A 17,208-nucleotide genomic window follows, 5' to 3' on the forward strand; every position below is an offset into this window, starting at 1 on the left:
TAGCTCACATTTCTTTAGCTCGTGGACAGGTTTCAGAATCCAGAAGAAGAAAGTATTGAGTGCAGATTAAAAAAAGGCGCGTGGCTTATGCAGGAAGTGAAAGGGATCTGACAACTGCAAGGACAAAGGCTTTAAGAAACTGAAACTGAAACTGAAACCACATCTCTCTCTCTCTCTCTCTCTCTCTCTCTCTCTCTCTCTCTCTCCTATTTAGTATTCACTATTCCCCGACTAAACCGACTTTTTTTTTGCTTTGAAAATATCTCTGGTCCTTTGTACCAAAAAAAGAAAGTATCTCTGATCCTGACAAAAAGGTAACTCAGTTTCGTCACCCCTCCACAATTCACCAAACAAAGTTACAAAACTAGGGACTCACTTTTTCTTGGGTTTCAAGTTTTCAACTTTCAATTTCAAATTTCGAAATTTTATATATATGAATTGAACTGAACCAAGTCCAAACGTAATTGAAAATCAAATCTTCCAACCTTTCCTACTGTTTATTCAATCACACATTGTCATGCCTAATAGGTTGATGGCATTGCCCTCAAGGCCTCAACCACCAGCAATGAAATTGAAAGTATTAAATGGAAAGTAGAAGGTTTACCAGGGGGCATGTACTGATAGATGAAATGCCTTAGGGTGTGGCAAACAGGTTTTGGATTGGGCCACAATTCAGATTGGACTGGCCCACTAGTAAACAAACTTGGGCCAAGTAGGGGTCATACCAGACTCAAACAAACTGATATTGCTCACATTACAATATTATTATATACATAGTCACTGTCTCATTTGTCTTAATGAAACAGAACTTTAGTAATGTGATCCTAATAATGAACCTATTAGGGGAATGCTACTCAATAGTCATGCTTTCTGTCGCTCAGATTACCAGGGGGATGTGGTTATCATATTGGTATTTGCCAACCATTTTAGTGGTTATATAGTTAAGCAAGAGAGAAATCTGAATGATACTCTAAATGGCAACCAAGTAACCAACACATGATAATAGAGTAGTATAATCTGAAGTGCTTTTGACTTCAAGCTAAGTTTTCATATGTATTTACTCTGGACTCTTCAGCAAGTCACATAATGCAGAAAAGCTTACATAACATAAATTTGCAAAACCTGGACAACAAGGAGTAATGTCCAATCTTTGAGAGTGCTTTAGTAATCAAACTGAGACAGAGATATACCTAGCTATTCTGAAATATGGACTACACTGCTAGTTGCCGCGTCTTCCTTCTTTGATGCTCTCTTCCTCTTCCTCTCAGATTGGGGTTCTTTAGCTTTCAGATCATTGGAGAAGGACCTCAATAAGGCAGCCAGATGTTCGTTTCTATGTGCTGAAACCATGTTTTCAAATGAGAATTAGAAGATCCAGAGTTCAGATGAAAGTTCACAAACAAATAAAAATGAATCACAGAACAGAATAACTAGGTTGATAAGAATTTCTGGCAAATTACTATATCATTCAATTTCGGTGACGCTGAAACCCTTGAAACATAAGGCTTGAAAAACTCACCGGAAAGAATGACATCTTCCATATTTACAGATTTACGACCGGCATGTTGAGAAAATAACTCCAGGTCCTTTGCCAACTGTTCTGCTTTGCAAAATAGCAACTCTATTCCATTAGTTTCAATTCAGTATTTTCCTAATGACGATTAGAGCCCATTATGGACATTCATTATCATACAGAATATTTTCACTCTACAATTTCTTTCACTACATGACTACAAGTGTTGGGCTATGGTGAATAATATCTAAGAAGTGTCACAACTCTTTTCATCACAAGCAATATTCTTAGTGTCACTTCTAAACTAGCACTCCATGACTTGGTGCTTAAATTAGACATACAGATATATACATTTTCCTGATCAAATTGCAAAGTTACTACCCTTCCAAAATCATCACACAGTATTTATTAACAACCCTCCTAACAAACAAATCTAATCCGAATTGCTTCCATCCACACACACATAAAATTAAGTTACAACCCTTTTAGATTCATCACACAGTATCACTCAAAAACCATCCTATAAACACATCTAATTCGAATTGCTTCGATCCACACACATAATATTCATTTCATAAAGATGAAATTCTCCTCCCAATCCCAGTAGACCCAATTCCTAATCAGACATATTCTTCTTCTATCAAACTCTAAAACCCTAATTCCGAGACTAAAATTCCTGGTAAAAGAGGCATTCCATTTGGAATTTCAATCACACAATCACGAATTGTACAGACATCGCAGTTTATGTTACAGTCTTAACCGCATGGCAAATAGCAAAGCCAAAGACAAATACCAGTGAATTTAAAGCCCAAATCGGCAATGCAAGCCATGACGGGTCCCGAGATTTCCATGCCGTTTCGCTTCGCTGCTCAGTGAATGAGGATCGAGAAGTGAGAACCAGAAACAAAATCAAGACCATCAACCAATTAATAATAAACATACGAAGAGTGCGCGGTACCTTCGGCTTCGGCGATAGAGATGGTGGACACTCTGAACCGATCTCTCAGAAGCTCGCTCACTGAGTCTTCTTCTTCTTCTCTCTCCATTTCCTCCTTCCTCTGGGAAGAGCTAGGTTTTCGTTTCTACTGATACAATGGCGCGCGCGGGAAAATGAGGCTCAACGCATCGTCTTGTGAATTGAAATGGTTTAAGAAACTGATGTTCCGCAGGCTTAAACGCACCGTTTGGCTCAACCATCGTGTTTAATAGAGTTTTTATTTTTTTATCTTTTAAATACATTTCTTTTTTGCATAAAAAAATACTTTAGCGCTAGGTATCAGTTTTTTTCAAAAAATAAAAAATAAAAAATTGGGGAGAGAGCATTTGAACTTAGGGCCTCTATGTAGAAAAATACTATTAAACTAATAGCTAGTTGGTGGGCTAAATAACAATTTTAAAAACGATTTTGGTGGAAGTATATTAGGTATACGGTATACCATAAAATTTAAAATTTAAAATTTGGTTTTTATTTTTAATATAATATTTTTTTTTTGAGTGCGTACTCATATCACATCATTATTATTACGATGGCATAGAAATTTTTTTTGATAGGATTGTATTACCACATTATTATATATAATCGTAATACCATGTGACGTTACTGATTTATTCAAATTATAATAGATATACAATCTTATGAGTATTATTTAGGGTTTTAAATTTTAATTGTTGTGCATGTGTGATAAATTAAGTAAATTATTAAAACCATATCAACATGCCATATCATATGGTGTTATGAGTACACACAATATTTTTTTTATATATGTGATAGGTCTAACTATCAAAGAAAATCATTTACGATGCGTATATATGGCGCATATATGCATACACATCGCAACTGATTTCCTTTGTTTAGCATATATGCGTGTCGTAAATGAAATCCTTTGTTTAGCATATATAAGCATGGTATCGCATACCGATAGGAAGTGCAATATATTGAAACCATTTTTGTTTCTATGTACATTAATTTGTTAGTTGATAAACCATCCTATTATCATAATGACGTGGTAAGACCAAATTTCTTTTTTTAACATCTATTTTCAATGAGAATAATAAGATTATTCATTCTCAACAAGATATGTGAATTAAATTGAAGATATAGGACAGCTGCTAAAATATTCACTATTAATTTTTTATTTCCATTATGGTCAAGTAAGAAGATATTGATACCATTTGGCAAATTTTCTTGCCTCCAAACCATGAATTGTGTTCCATATTTGACATTACCAAATTAAGAATACGTTATATTCTGTATTCACCAAGACCTTTAATTTCATTAACTAACGATTGCTCAGCACATCTGAACTCGTAAGGCATCTTTCCTAAAGACTAGGAAAAATGATTAGGTAATGCAAAAAAAAAAAAAAAAAGATACAGAGATCCCAGTAGCAATGCCTAAACAAGAAAGTGATGCACCTGTGACCTGTAGGGAGGGTTGGTGGTCTTTTATGGTAGAAAACTAACTCACGTTTGACCATAGGAAAGAACAATGGAAGATAATTAGGCTCTCAATCTTACTTAAAGAGTAAGATTGCCTCTAATATATTGGACAGTGGACACTGAATTACTAGTACATTCTGATCTGATCAAAACCTTGTTTAGTAGGAGTACCCTTTTGGCTCTTGATGGCATTGGAGTCGATCCCACATGAAAATGGTGCTTCTCAAGCTGAAGAAGTTGAGAAACAGCAAGTGCCTAGTGGGAACAGTGATGAGAGAACCAAAGCAACAAGACACCCTCGATGGAGCAGACAAGAGACATATGTCCTCATAGAGGGCAAGAGGGTCATAGAGAATGAGGTCCAGAAAGGCCGCAGATCCTCTTCAGTGTTGGGGTCAGACCATCATGAACCCAAGTGGGAATTGGTCTCATCGTATTGCAGGCAACGTGGAGTGAGCAGAGGTCCGGTTCAGTGCAGGAAGAGATGGAGTAATCTTCTGGTTGATTTTAAGAAAATCATGAACTGGGAGTCACAGATAAAGGGAGAGGCTGAGTCGTTTTGGAAGATGAGGAATGATGCAAGGAGGGAGAGGAGACTGCCCGGGTTCTTCGATAGGGAAGTTTATGATGTCTTGGATGGAAAAGCTGTGGCTGCAACAGCAGCATGTCCAGTGGCATTGATGATCCCAGTACTAACAGATGCAAAGAATGGTGCCGGGGCAGAGGAGGCAGCTGCGGAAGAAGAGGACGAGGACGAGGAGGAACCCTTCAAAGTTGATTTGAATGAAGATGGTCCATTTTCAGATTTTGAGGAGTCTGGCCAAGAGGAGACTGCCATAAACTCCAACAACAAAAACACAATGACAGGGAGTCCCACAAAGACAGTCACAACTCCAATGCCTGCTTCAGGTGACAGTCTCATTGAAATTTTTGCTCTATAATATCTTGTTTGCATTGGAATCATGTTGTTAAGAAAGAAAAAAAAAAAAAAAAATCCCAAATGACTCTAACATTTGACTATCATAATTGTCCTATCATATTGGTTTGCAAAGGCTCCTCATCTGAATTTAAATGATCTTTATAAATAGCTAGTCATGACATAGAGGTTGGGAAAATTGAGAACTTGCATTTTGTTGTGCTTCTATATCATACAGGTACAATGAAAGAGAAACGAAGTCTAGGCTCAAATACTTGTAGAGAATTTATTTCTCAGGAGAAATGGAAGCAGAGGCGGCTGTCAACAGATGGATGTGAAGACAACTACAGCGACCGGTTGATCAGAGTTCTTGAGAGGAATAGCAACATGCTGAATGCCCAACTTGAAGCTCAGAACAAAAATTGCCAATTGGATAGCGACCAAAGGAAGGACCAAAATAACAGCTTACTTGCTGCTCTCGGCAAGGTCACTGATGCTTTAGTAAGAATTGCAGACAAATTATGATTGCACTACATGGTAAAGTGAAAGACCCTAAAGAAGCTGCATGAGGGATTTGCTCAGAGTTATTCTTCAAACTCCGGCTCACTTTCTACTTTCTTCTTGTACCAGTTACCGACATGACGCTAGTAGATTTCTGTCTCTTATTCTTAAATGGTTAAGCAGAGGAAACAAAGCCTTAACAACTTTGACTCCATAAGCGATCGCATGGAGTCTTGTTAGGTTTAGTGACTTGTTGTTTGATCTGTTAGGGACTAGTTATCATTCTGGCGATCAATTTCTTGCCATCTAGCTACCAAGCGGAAACCAGGAGAAATAAATTTTCAGAAAATTTTTTTTCCATCTAGCCTACCTGAGTGATTCAGGACATGCATAAACTTATACTGAACTAAAGTACCAGATGGCATCAAAGGCAATCAATTCAATTTCATATAAAGAACACAAAATTGACATTATACATCAAACGTTTGATACATGAACATCTAGTATACAGAGAACAAGCCATACATACATGTACAGAATGAGAGCATACATGTAAACGAGCTTTACAAACTGTTAGAGGAATATCCTAAGCATTTTAGGAATCGGAGCAAGGCAGAACTCAAATATGACCCCTCTCTTCCTTGTTAATTAGCAGGAACAGCCTCAACGAGCCTTGAAAAGTAAAATTGTGTAGTGGTTAGTCCTCTCTTCCTTATCCTCCACCCAACCTTCTTCAAAGCCCTCTCGACGTCTGCCTCTGAGTGTAGATACGCCCTCGTTGCCTTTGAAGGCCCCGGGAACAACTCTCCTATCCTCTTTAGTAAATCGTAATACAATGTTTTTGGCGCAAAACTCAGAAGTAAACGATTCTCGGCCAACGAAGCAAGATGGGCAATCATCCCATCAGCCTTGCTCTGCGGGTAATGAATCAAAACATCTAGACAAACCACCGTGTCATACTTCCCATCCAAGCTCTCCAAATCCCTCACTTCAAATTTGGGCATTACTGGTGAGAGCCCATCTTTGCCTGATTGAAGCTGTTCTTTTGCCTGCATAAAATCCAAAATTTGAGGTTCAAGAGTGTTGTCTAAGTGGAACCAAATCTAGTGAGGCAAAAATAGCTTTAAACTATCAAAATCCCAAAATCAATGTGCTTTTCAATTATCAAAAACTCAAATAGGTACAAATTCTTTTGCTTTCCAAGTTTCAAGGATTAGAATCCAGGAAGCTTAAACAAACAGATGCCCAGAAACTATATCACAGTCACCAACTTCTTACATGCAAGCAACAACATCACTAACACTAAATCAGATTAGCACATTCAAATTCAACCAAAACCCACATCCAAACCAGTCCCACATTGCCAAAACGCTGTCGTTCTGGAAGTTAGTTAAATTGACAGTTAATCCCAACACTTTAGATTACTAACACTAAAACCAGACTAGCACATTCCAATTGAACCAAAACCCACATTGCCAATCCCATGAAATTTAACATTTCCCTCCCAACACAAAACATCGTCGTTCCGGAACTAAGTGAAATTCACAGTTAATCTGAAAAGAATCACACAAAACCCCTCACCTGCTTCTGAGCCTCAGCAACCATGGCAGCTGAAATATCAGCAGCAGTCACAATGGCACCTTCCTTCGCGAGCGGAATCGCGAGACACCCGGTCCCACACCCAGCGTCGCATACAGTAACCCCCTGAAGCGGACCTTCATCGTTCAACATCTTCATCACATTCTCGACGGTCTTCGAATGCCCGAGCCTGATGTCCCTCTGAACTCTATTCACGTCATCGGTCTCTCCGTAAATCTTCTTCCACCGCTCGAACCCCGACTTGTTGAAGTAGTCCTTCACCACCTCCTTGTCGCCGCCGCCGACCTCCTCGGCCTGCAGCTGCCGCCGCCGCTCAGGGTCGGCTAAAGACAGCGCGGCGGCGAGCGCGGCCACCGAGCCGCCGCCGATTGCGGCGATGGTGGCGCCGTCGACGTCGGCGGAGAGGGAAGGCGGGAGGGCGAAGAGGGACTTGGCGGGCGATCGAGCGGTGGCGGGTTTTGTGGGTTTCGGGGAGAATCTCGGGTTCGGGTTGTGGAAGTGGAGCGGGGAAGATAGAGAGGCAGAGTATGCCATTTTTTGTTTGATTGTTTCTCTCTCTCTCTCTCTCCGACCGGCCAGAGAGAGTGAGTGAGTGTAACTGTGAGTTGGGTAGTTGATGCGCGGGCTTATCCTAGATAAGATAAGAGTTCGAGTTTCCTCGATTCCCGTGGGACCCACTTTTTGTTAGGCTGTGTTTGGTTCATCCTAATATGAGAGGAACTTGCATGACCGAGTTACCAAGAGGTGGTATCCCCATCCTCCTCTTTCTCTCTCTCTCCTTTTTTTTTCTCTCTTTATGACACCAGCCTGTTCTTATTAGTATCCTAATAAAAACAAGGTAATAGAGCTCAACCTTTTTTTTTTTATAACAATTTTAAAAATGATATTTTCACAATAAATTTTATTGTGTTGATATCTTTCTACCGTTAAATTTCACAATATGACAATATTGTTATTAATGTAGTAGATTTGGATAATATTGATTTTGACCTCAAATTAATACCGATTCATTTGGTAATTGGTAGATACCCGGTTTGATCTTGAACATTACCTAAGATAGCAAATCCATGAAAACTTGAATGTATGAAGAAATTAATAATGAACTTAATTACATTTACAAACACGAAATATTTGTACATAAAAGTCAAAAAGTTCATATATGTTCTCAATGTGACATACTTTTAGATTGTTTGATATACAAGGAAACATATATGAATATGAGAAGAACTTACATGTCAATGTGATAGAGACATGTAGTATCAGAGAGAGAGAGAAAGTTAAAGAGAAAAGGAGAGAAAGAGAGAGAAGAAGAGAGTGAGAGAGTGAGAGAGCCAATGAGAAAGGAGAGAGAAGCCAAGTGGTATCCCAAGGGGATATGTAAGTTATTTTCTATGAATATATAAAAATATTTGAATGTTTTCATAACTTGAAATGTCACTTAATATAATTTAAAATGCATAAAAACTATAAACATTTAAAATGTCTCGAGTTACAAACTGAAATTCTCAATAAACGACTTGGGATACCCTAAGTAACGATTTGAGATGCCCTAAGACAGGACTTGAGAAACTCTAGGATATGACATAGAAAACATCAAAACATGACTGTAGATGTTACTAGGTACAATATAAAATGCATGAATTGAAAGGTATAAACATTTAAAATGTCTCGAGCTACGATCTAAAATTCTCAAACAACGACTTGAGATGCCCTAAAAAACAACTTCAGATTCCCTAAGGCACAACTTGAGATTCCCTAATGCACGGCTTGAGAAACTTTAGGGTATGACTTTAGAAGCATCAAAACATGACTTGAGATGTTACTAGGTACAATATGAAATGCGTCAATGGTATAAATATTTAAAATTTCCTGAGCTACAAACTGAAATTCTAAAGGAACGACTTGAGAAACTCTAGAGTATGACTTTGGAAGCGTCAAAACATAACTTGAGATGTCACTATGTACAATTTGAAATGCATGAAGGGTATAAACATTTAAAATGCCTCAAGCTACGAACTAAAATTATCAAGAAACGACTAGGGATGCCCTAAGGAACGACTTCAAATGTCCTAAGGAATGACTTGGCAAACTCTAAGGTATAACTTCAAAACCGTCAAAACATGACTTGGAATGTCACTAGATACAATTTGAAACACACCTAGGGTATAAAAATTTAAAATCCTTCGAATTCCGAACTAGAATTCTCAAGAAATGACTTGAGATGCCCTAAGGAATGACTTCAGATGTCTAAAGGAACGACTTAAGAAATTCTCGGGTATGACTTAAGAACCGTCAAAACATCACTTGTAATGTCACTAAATATAATTTGAAATACACCTAGGCTATAAACATTTAAAATCTCTCGAGTTATGAACAGAAATTCTCAAGGATCGACTTAGAATGTCCTAAGGAACGACTTCTAAGGCCCTAAGGAACGACTTGAGAAACTCTAAGTTATGACTTGCAATGTTACTAAGTACAATTTGAAATACACCATAGGTATAAACATTTAAAATCTCTTAAGTTATGAAATAAAATTCAAAATGAACGACTTGTAAAACTTTAGGGTATGACATGGGAAACGTCAAAACATGGCTTGGAATGTCACTAGGTACAATTTGAAATGCACCAAGGGTAAAAACATTTAAAATCCCTCGAGTTACGAACTGAAATTCTCAAGGAACGATTTCAAATGCTCTAAGAAATGATTGTAAATGCCCTAAGGAACGACTTGAGAAACTTTAGGTTATGACTTAGGAAACATCAAAACATGACTTGGAATGTCACTAGGTACAATTTGAAATGCACTAAGGGTATAAATATTTAAAATTTCTCGAGTTACAAAATGAAATTCTAAAGGAACAACTTCAGATGCTCTAAGGAACAACTTTAGATGTCCTAAGGAACGACTTGAGAAACATAAAAAAATGACTTGGAATGTACTAAGAGTATAAACATTTAAAATTCCTCGAGTTACGAACTGAAATTCTCAAGGAACGACTTGAGATGCCCTAACGAACGACTTTAGATTCCCTAAGGAACGACTTCAGAAACTCTAAGGCATGACCTAAGAAACGTCAAAACATGACTTGTAATGGCACAAGGTACAATTTGAAATGCACTAAGGTATAAATTAACATTTAAAATCCTTTTAGTTACAAAATGAAATTCTGAAAGAACGATTTGGGATGCCCTAATAAACGACTTGACAAGCTCGAGCGTATGACTTAGAATGTCACTAGATACAATTTGAAACGCACCTAGGGTATAAACATTTAAAATCCTTTGAATTCTGAACTAGAATTCTCAAGAAACGACTTGAGATGCCTTAAAGAACGACTTCAGATGCCTAAATGAACGACTTAAGAAACTCTCGGGTATGACTTGGGAACCGTCAAAACATCACTTGTAATGTCACTAGATACAATTTGAAATGCACCTAGGCTATAAACATTTAAAATCTTTCGAGTTACGAACTGAAATTCTCAAGAATCGACTTAGGATGTCCTAAAGAACGACTTCTAAGGCCCTAAGGAACGACTTGAAAAACTCTAAATTATGACTTAGGAAACGTCAAAACATGACTTGGAATGTTACTAGATACAATTTGAAATGCACCATAGGTATAAATATTTAAAATCTCTCAAGTTACGAAATGAAATTCAAAATAAACGACTTGAGATGCCCTAAAGAACGACTTGAGAAACTGTAGAGTATGACATGGGAAACATCAAAGCATGACTTGAAATGTCACTAAGTACAATTTGAAATGCACCAAGAGTATAAACATTTAAAATCTCTCGAGTTACGAACTGAAATTATCAAGAAACGACTTGGGATGCCATAAGAAACGACTTGGGATGCCATAAGAAACGATTGTAGATGCCCTAAGGAACGACTTAAAAAACTTTAGGTTATGACTTAGGAAACGTCAAAACATGACTTGGAATGTCACTAAGTACAATTTGAAATGCACCAAGGGTATAAATATTTAAAATCTCTAGAGTTAAGAAATGAAATTCTAAAGGAATGACTTCAAATGACTTGAGAAACTCTAGGGTATGACTTCGGAAACATAAAAAAATGACTTGGAATGTTACTAGATACAATTTGAAATGCACAAAGGGTATAAACATTTAAGATTCCTCGAGTTATGAACTGAAATTTTCAAGGAACGACTTCAGATTCCCTAAGGAACGACTTCAGAAACTCTAAGGTATGACTTAGGAAACGTCAAAACATGACTTATAATGACATAATGTACAATTTGAAATGCACTAAGGGTATAAATTAACATTTAAAATCTCTCTAGTTACAAAATGGAATTATGAAGGAACGACTTGGGATGCCCTAAGGAGCGACTTGACAAACTCTAGGGTATGACTTGGAAACCATCAAAACATGACTTGGAATGTCACTAGATACAATTTGAAACGCACATAGGGTATAAACATTTAAAATCCTTCAAATTCCAACTAAAATTCTCAAGAAACGACTTGAGATGCCTTAAGAAACGACTTCAGATACCCAAAAGAACGATTTCAGAAACTCTCGGGTATGACTTGAGAACCGTCAAAACATCACTTGTAATGTCACTAGATACAATTTGAAATTCACCTAGGCTATAAACATTTAAAATCTCTCGAGTTACGAACTGAAATTCTCAAAGATCGACTTAGGATGTTCTAAGGAACGACTTGAGAAACCCTAGGTTATGACTTGGGAAACGTCAAAATATGACTTGGAATATCACTGGGTACAATTTGAAATGCACCATAGGTATAAACATTTAAACTCTCTCAAGTTACGAAATGAAATTCTAAATGAACGATTTGAGATGCATTAAGGAACGACTTGAGAAACTCTAGGGTATGACATGAGAAACGTCAAAACATGGCTTGGACTGTCACTATGTACAATTTGAAATGCACCAAGGGTATAAACATTTAAAATCTCTCGAGTTACGAACTGAAATTCTCAAGGAACGACTTAGGATGCCCTAAGGAACGACTTTAGAAACTCTAGGTTATGACTTAGGAAACGTCAAAACATGAATTGGAATGTCACTAGGTACAATTTGAAATGCACCATGGTTATAAACATTTAAAATCTCTCGAGTTACAAAATAAAATTCTAAAGGAATGACTTCATATGCCTTAAGGAACGACTTGAAAAACTCTAGGGTATGACTTCGGAAACATAAAAAAATGACTTGGAATGTTACTAGATACAATTTGAAATGCACCAAGGGTATAAACATTTAAGATTCATTGAGTTACGAACTGAAATTCTCAAGGAACGACTTGAAATACCTTAAGAAACGACTTCATATTCCCTAAAGAACGACTTAAGAAACTCTAAGGTATGACTTAGGAAACGTCAAAACATGACTTGTAATGACATAAGGTACAATTTGAAATGCACTAAAGGTATAAATTAACATTTAAAATTCCTCTAGTTAAAAAATGAAATTCTCAAGGAACGACTTGAGATGCCCTAAGGAATGACTTGACAAACTCTAGGGTATGACCTGGAAACTGTTAACGCATGACTTGGAATCTCACTTGATACAATTTGAAATGTACCTAGGGCATAAACATTTAAAATCCTTCAAGTTTCGAACTAAAATTCTCAAGGAACGACTTCAGATGCCCAAATGAACGACTTAAGAAACTCTAGGGTATGACTTGGGAACCATCAAAACATCACTTGTAATGTTACTAGATACAATTTGAAATGCACCTAGGGTATAAACATTTAAAATCTCTCGAGTTACAAACTGAAATTCTCAATGATCGACTAGGATGTCCTAAGGAACTACTTCTGATGCTCTAAGGAACGACTTAAGAAAGTCTAGGTTACGACTTGAGCAATGTCAAAACATGACTTGGAATGTCACTAGGTACAATTTGAAATGCACCATGGGTATAAACATTTAAAATCTCTCAAGTTACGAAATGAAATTCTAAATGAACGACTTAAGATGCCCTAAGGAACGACTTAAGAAACTCTAGGGTGTGACATGAGAAACGTCAAAACATAGTTTGGAATGTCAGTAGGTATAATTTGAAATGTACCAAGGGTATAAACATTTAAAATCCCTTGAGAGTTACGAACTGAAATTCTCAAAGAACGAGTTGGGATGCCCTAAGAAACGATTGTAAATGCTCTAAGGAACGACTTGAGAAACTCTAGATTATTACTTAAGAAACGTCAAAACATGAGTTGGAATGTCACTAGGTACAATTTGAAATGCACCAAGGGTATAAACATTTAAAATCTCTCGAGTTTCGAAATGAAATTATGAAGGAACAACTTCAGATGTTCTAAGGAATGACTTCAAATGCCCTAAGGAACGACTTGAGAAACTCTAGGGTATGACTTGAGAAACGTTAAAAATGACTTGCAATGTCACTAGATACAATTTGAAATGCACCAAGGGTATAAACATTTAAAATTCTTTGAGTTACGAACTAAAATTTTCAGGGAACAACTTGAGATGCCCTAAGGAACGACTTCAAATTCCCTAAGGAACGACTTGAGAAACTCTAAGGTATGACTTGAGAAATATCAAAACATGACTTGTAATGGCACAATGTACAATTTGAAATGCACTAAGGGTATAAACATTTAAAATCTTTTTAGTTGCAAAATGAAATTCTCAAGGAACGATTTGGGATGCCCTAAGGAACAACTTGACAAACTCTAAGGTATGATTTGAAAACCGTCAAAACATGATTTGAAATGTCACTAGATACAATTTGAAACGCACCTAGGGTATAAACATTTAAAATCCTTAGAGTTTCGAACTAAAATTCTCAAGGAACGACTTGAGATGCCCTAAGGAACAACTTCAGATGCCTAAATGAACGACTTCAGAAACTCTAGGGTATGACTTTGGAAGCGTTAAAACATGACTTGAAATGTCACTAGGTACAATATGAAATGCGTCAAGTGTATAAACATTTAATATGTCTCAAGCTACGAACTGAAATTCTTAAGGAACGACTTGTGATGCCTTAAGTAACGATTTAAAATGCCCTAAGACACGACTTGAGAAACTCTAGAATATGACTTAGGAAGCATCAAAATATGACTGAGGATGTCACTATGTATAATATGAAATGCATGAATTGAAGGGTATAAACATTTAAAATTCCTTGAGCTAAGAACTGAAATTTCCAAAAAAAGACTTGGGATGCCCTAAAGAACGACTTGAGATTCCCTAGGGCTCAACTTGAGAAACTTTAGAGTATGACTTTGAAAGTGTCAAAACATGACTTGAGATGTCATTAGGTACAATATGAAATGTGTCAAGGGTAAAAATATTTACAATGTCTTGAGTTATGAACTGAATTCTAATGGAACGACTTGGGATGCCTTAAGGAACGACTTGAGAAATTATAGAGTATGACTTTGGAAGCGTTAAAATATGACTTTGGATGTCACTAGGTACAATTTGAAATGCATGAATGGTATAAACATTTAAAATGCCTTTAAGTTACAAATTAAAATTCTCAAGGAACGGCTTGCGATGTTATAAGGAACGACTTGAGATGCCCTAAGGCACGACTTGAGAAATTTTAGGGTATAACTTTGAAAGCGTCAAGACATGATTTGGGATGTCATTTGGTACAATTTGAAATGCATCAAGGATATAAACAATTAAAATGTCTCGAGCTACGAACTGAAATTCTCAAGCAATGACTTGAGTTGCCCAAAAGAATAACATGACATACCCTAAAGCACAACTTGAAAAACTCTAGGGTAGGCTTTGGAAGCATCAAGACATGACTTGAGATGTTATTTTGTACAATTTGAAATGCGTCAAGTGTATAAAAAAATTAATTTGCCTCAAGTTACGAATTGAAATTCTCAAAGAATGACTTGAGATGCCCTTAGAGATGACTTGGAAAACTCTAGGATATGACTTGTGAAGCGTCAAAACATGACTGAGGATATTACTAGGTACAATATGAAATGCATAAATTGAAGGTATAAACATTTAAAATGGCTCGAGCTACAAACTGAAATTCTTTAAGAATGAGTTGGAATGTCCTAAGGAACGACTTGAGATTTTCTAAGGCATGACTTGAGAAACTCTAGGATATGACTTTAGAAGCGTCAAAACATGACTTGAAATGTCACTAGGTATAATATGAAATGCGTCAAGGGTATAAATATTTAAAATGTCTTGAGCTACGAACTGAAATTTTAAAGGAACGACTAGAGATACCTTAAGGAACGACTTGAGAAACTCTAGGGTATGACTTTGGAAGTGTCAAAACATGACTTGCGATGTCGCTAGGTACAATTTGAAATGCATGAACGGTATTAAATATTTAAAATGCCTCAAATGCCCTAAATAACGACTTGAGATGCCTTAAGGCATGACTTGAGAAACTTTAGGGTATGACTTTGAAAGCCTTAAGACATGACTTGAGTTTCCCTAAACAACAACTTGAAATACCGTAAGGCACGACTTGAGAAACTATAGGGTATGAATTTGGAAGCGTCTAGACATGACTTTAGATGTTACTTGGTACAATTTGAAATGCATAAAAGGTATAAAAAATTAATATGCCTCAAGCTACGAACTGAAATTCTCAAGGAACAACTTGGGATGCCTTAAGTAACGACTTGAGATGCCCTAAGACACGACTTGAGAAAATCTAGGATATGTCTTGAAAAACATCAAAACATAAATGAGAATGTCACTAGGTACAATATGAAATGCATGAAGGGTATAAACATATAAAATGTCTCGAGCTAGCTACAAACTGAAATTCTCAAAGAACGTCTTGGGATGCTCTAAGTAACGAAGCAATGATATGCATTCATGAAGATTTAAAGATAATCGAGATATATGAAGAAGAATTTTGAGCATTGTATGGTTTTTTGATAAGTTAGCTAAATGTAACATTAGTGTTGTTAAAAACAAATGAGAGCACCATTAAAGCATGCCCTGCTTCGAGAAAATATTAGCAAAATAAATATATGCAGTTTAGATTGGTTAGCCATAGTTTTTGAAGGGATTAAACCCGCCATTAAATTGTAAAAAGTGCTTTAATTTTGTATACTGAATACCATTTTACGCGAAAAACCAATCATAATCAATAGTTGCATATTTCCATATAGCTTCTACTTTAATCCTTGTTTTCTGGAAGATGATGAGTTAGGAAAATAAAATAAAGAAAAATAATAAGACGATTTAAGATTGGGTAATTTCATTAAATAACCCTTTTTAATACAACAATATCTTTTTTTAACCCTTCCCTCCTATCTTTATCTTTTATAGCTCTTTGACCCATTTTCGGACAAAAATGCCCTTTTCGTCGTCACATTGTCGACATGTCGACATTTTGTAGCAGTATGTGTCCATCATGTATCGACCATTTGTCGACCATGTGTCAACCATTATTTGTCGACAATTTGTCAACAATTTTCCAATCATGTGTTTACGACGATCAAATTTCATATTTGAAACAACAAACCCAGATCGAAATTTTAGATTTAGAACATCAAATCTAGATCAAAATTTCATATCTGGAACAAAAAAATGAAAAATCTGACAGAAATATATGAATTTATTTAAGTTCCCAAGTTAAGAATCCAAGCTTTTTTTTGTTTGTTGCTCAATAATGAATACAATGTTCTTGATAATTTTTTTCTCCGATTACATTCAAAACCCACAAAATTTCAAAGGAAAAAAAAGAGAGAAAAAAATTGAAAGGAGATGTAATATGAGAACTTTGTGACTGACCACTGATCTGTGATCTGTGGGACCCATCATAGCCCAAGCATCAAACAAATCAAAAAATGGGCTAATACCTAGCAACCAAATCTGGATGCGAAAGCATAAACCTTCGAATATGAATCCGGATGCGAAATTCCAAGCATCAAGAAAATCCGGATGCGAAAGCATCAACTTTCGAATCAAGGGCAATTTGGCCCAATACCTAGAAAGCTTCGAATCAAGGGTCGCAAGTCCCTATTAACGCAAGGCCAAGGGTCGCGCCGCCGCCACCGACAAGGAAGCCAGGCTCAATCATGTTCGGGTGGTACTGGTGCTGGTGGTTATGGCGCTGGGGGTTTGGGTGGTTCTGGTTTTGGTTCAGATTTTTATCAGTGAAATCTAAAATTAAAGGAAAGAGAGAGAGAGCTTAGGTGGGATGAAGATAAAGAAGTATATTTTTGTCTGAAAATGGGACAAAGAGCTATAACAGATAAAGTTGAGAGG

General features: G+C 36.6%; 3 protein-coding genes across 3 annotated transcripts; 1 reads left to right on the forward strand and 2 right to left on the reverse strand.

Moving 5' to 3' along the window:
- Window positions 1-1,194: 1,194 nt before the first annotated feature.
- Window positions 1,195-2,586, reverse strand: LOC147274458 (Histone superfamily protein). Its single transcript, XM_086228129.1, has 4 exons — window positions 2,472-2,586; window positions 2,307-2,378; window positions 1,520-1,600; window positions 1,195-1,340 (listed from the first exon to the last, which is right to left on the reverse strand). Exons 1-4 carry the CDS (start codon window positions 2,557-2,559, stop codon window positions 1,195-1,197), a joined length of 387 nt encoding a protein of 128 aa, XP_086084255.1. The 5' UTR covers window positions 2,560-2,586.
- A 1,551-nt stretch (window positions 2,587-4,137) lies between these two features.
- LOC147274459 (trihelix transcription factor ASR3-like) lies at window positions 4,138-5,393 on the forward strand. The gene is made up of 2 exons (XM_086228145.1): window positions 4,138-4,861; window positions 5,107-5,393. The coding sequence occupies exons 1-2, from the start codon at window positions 4,138-4,140 to the stop codon at window positions 5,391-5,393; spliced, it is 1,011 nt and encodes a 336-aa protein (XP_086084271.1).
- A 426-nt stretch (window positions 5,394-5,819) lies between these two features.
- On the reverse strand, window positions 5,820-7,567 carry CHLM (magnesium-protoporphyrin IX methyltransferase). The gene is made up of 2 exons (XM_086257233.1): window positions 6,951-7,567; window positions 5,820-6,418 (listed from the first exon to the last, which is right to left on the reverse strand). Exons 1-2 carry the CDS (start codon window positions 7,500-7,502, stop codon window positions 6,014-6,016), a joined length of 957 nt encoding a protein of 318 aa, XP_086113359.1. The 5' UTR covers window positions 7,503-7,567; the 3' UTR covers window positions 5,820-6,013.
- Between the last annotated feature and the right edge of the window lie 9,641 nt (window positions 7,568-17,208).

This window comes from Dryas octopetala, chromosome 9, assembly GCF_963921425.1.
Source record: "Dryas octopetala chromosome 9, drDryOcto1.1, whole genome shotgun sequence".
NCBI classification, from domain to species: Eukaryota; Viridiplantae; Streptophyta; class Magnoliopsida; order Rosales; family Rosaceae; genus Dryas; species Dryas octopetala.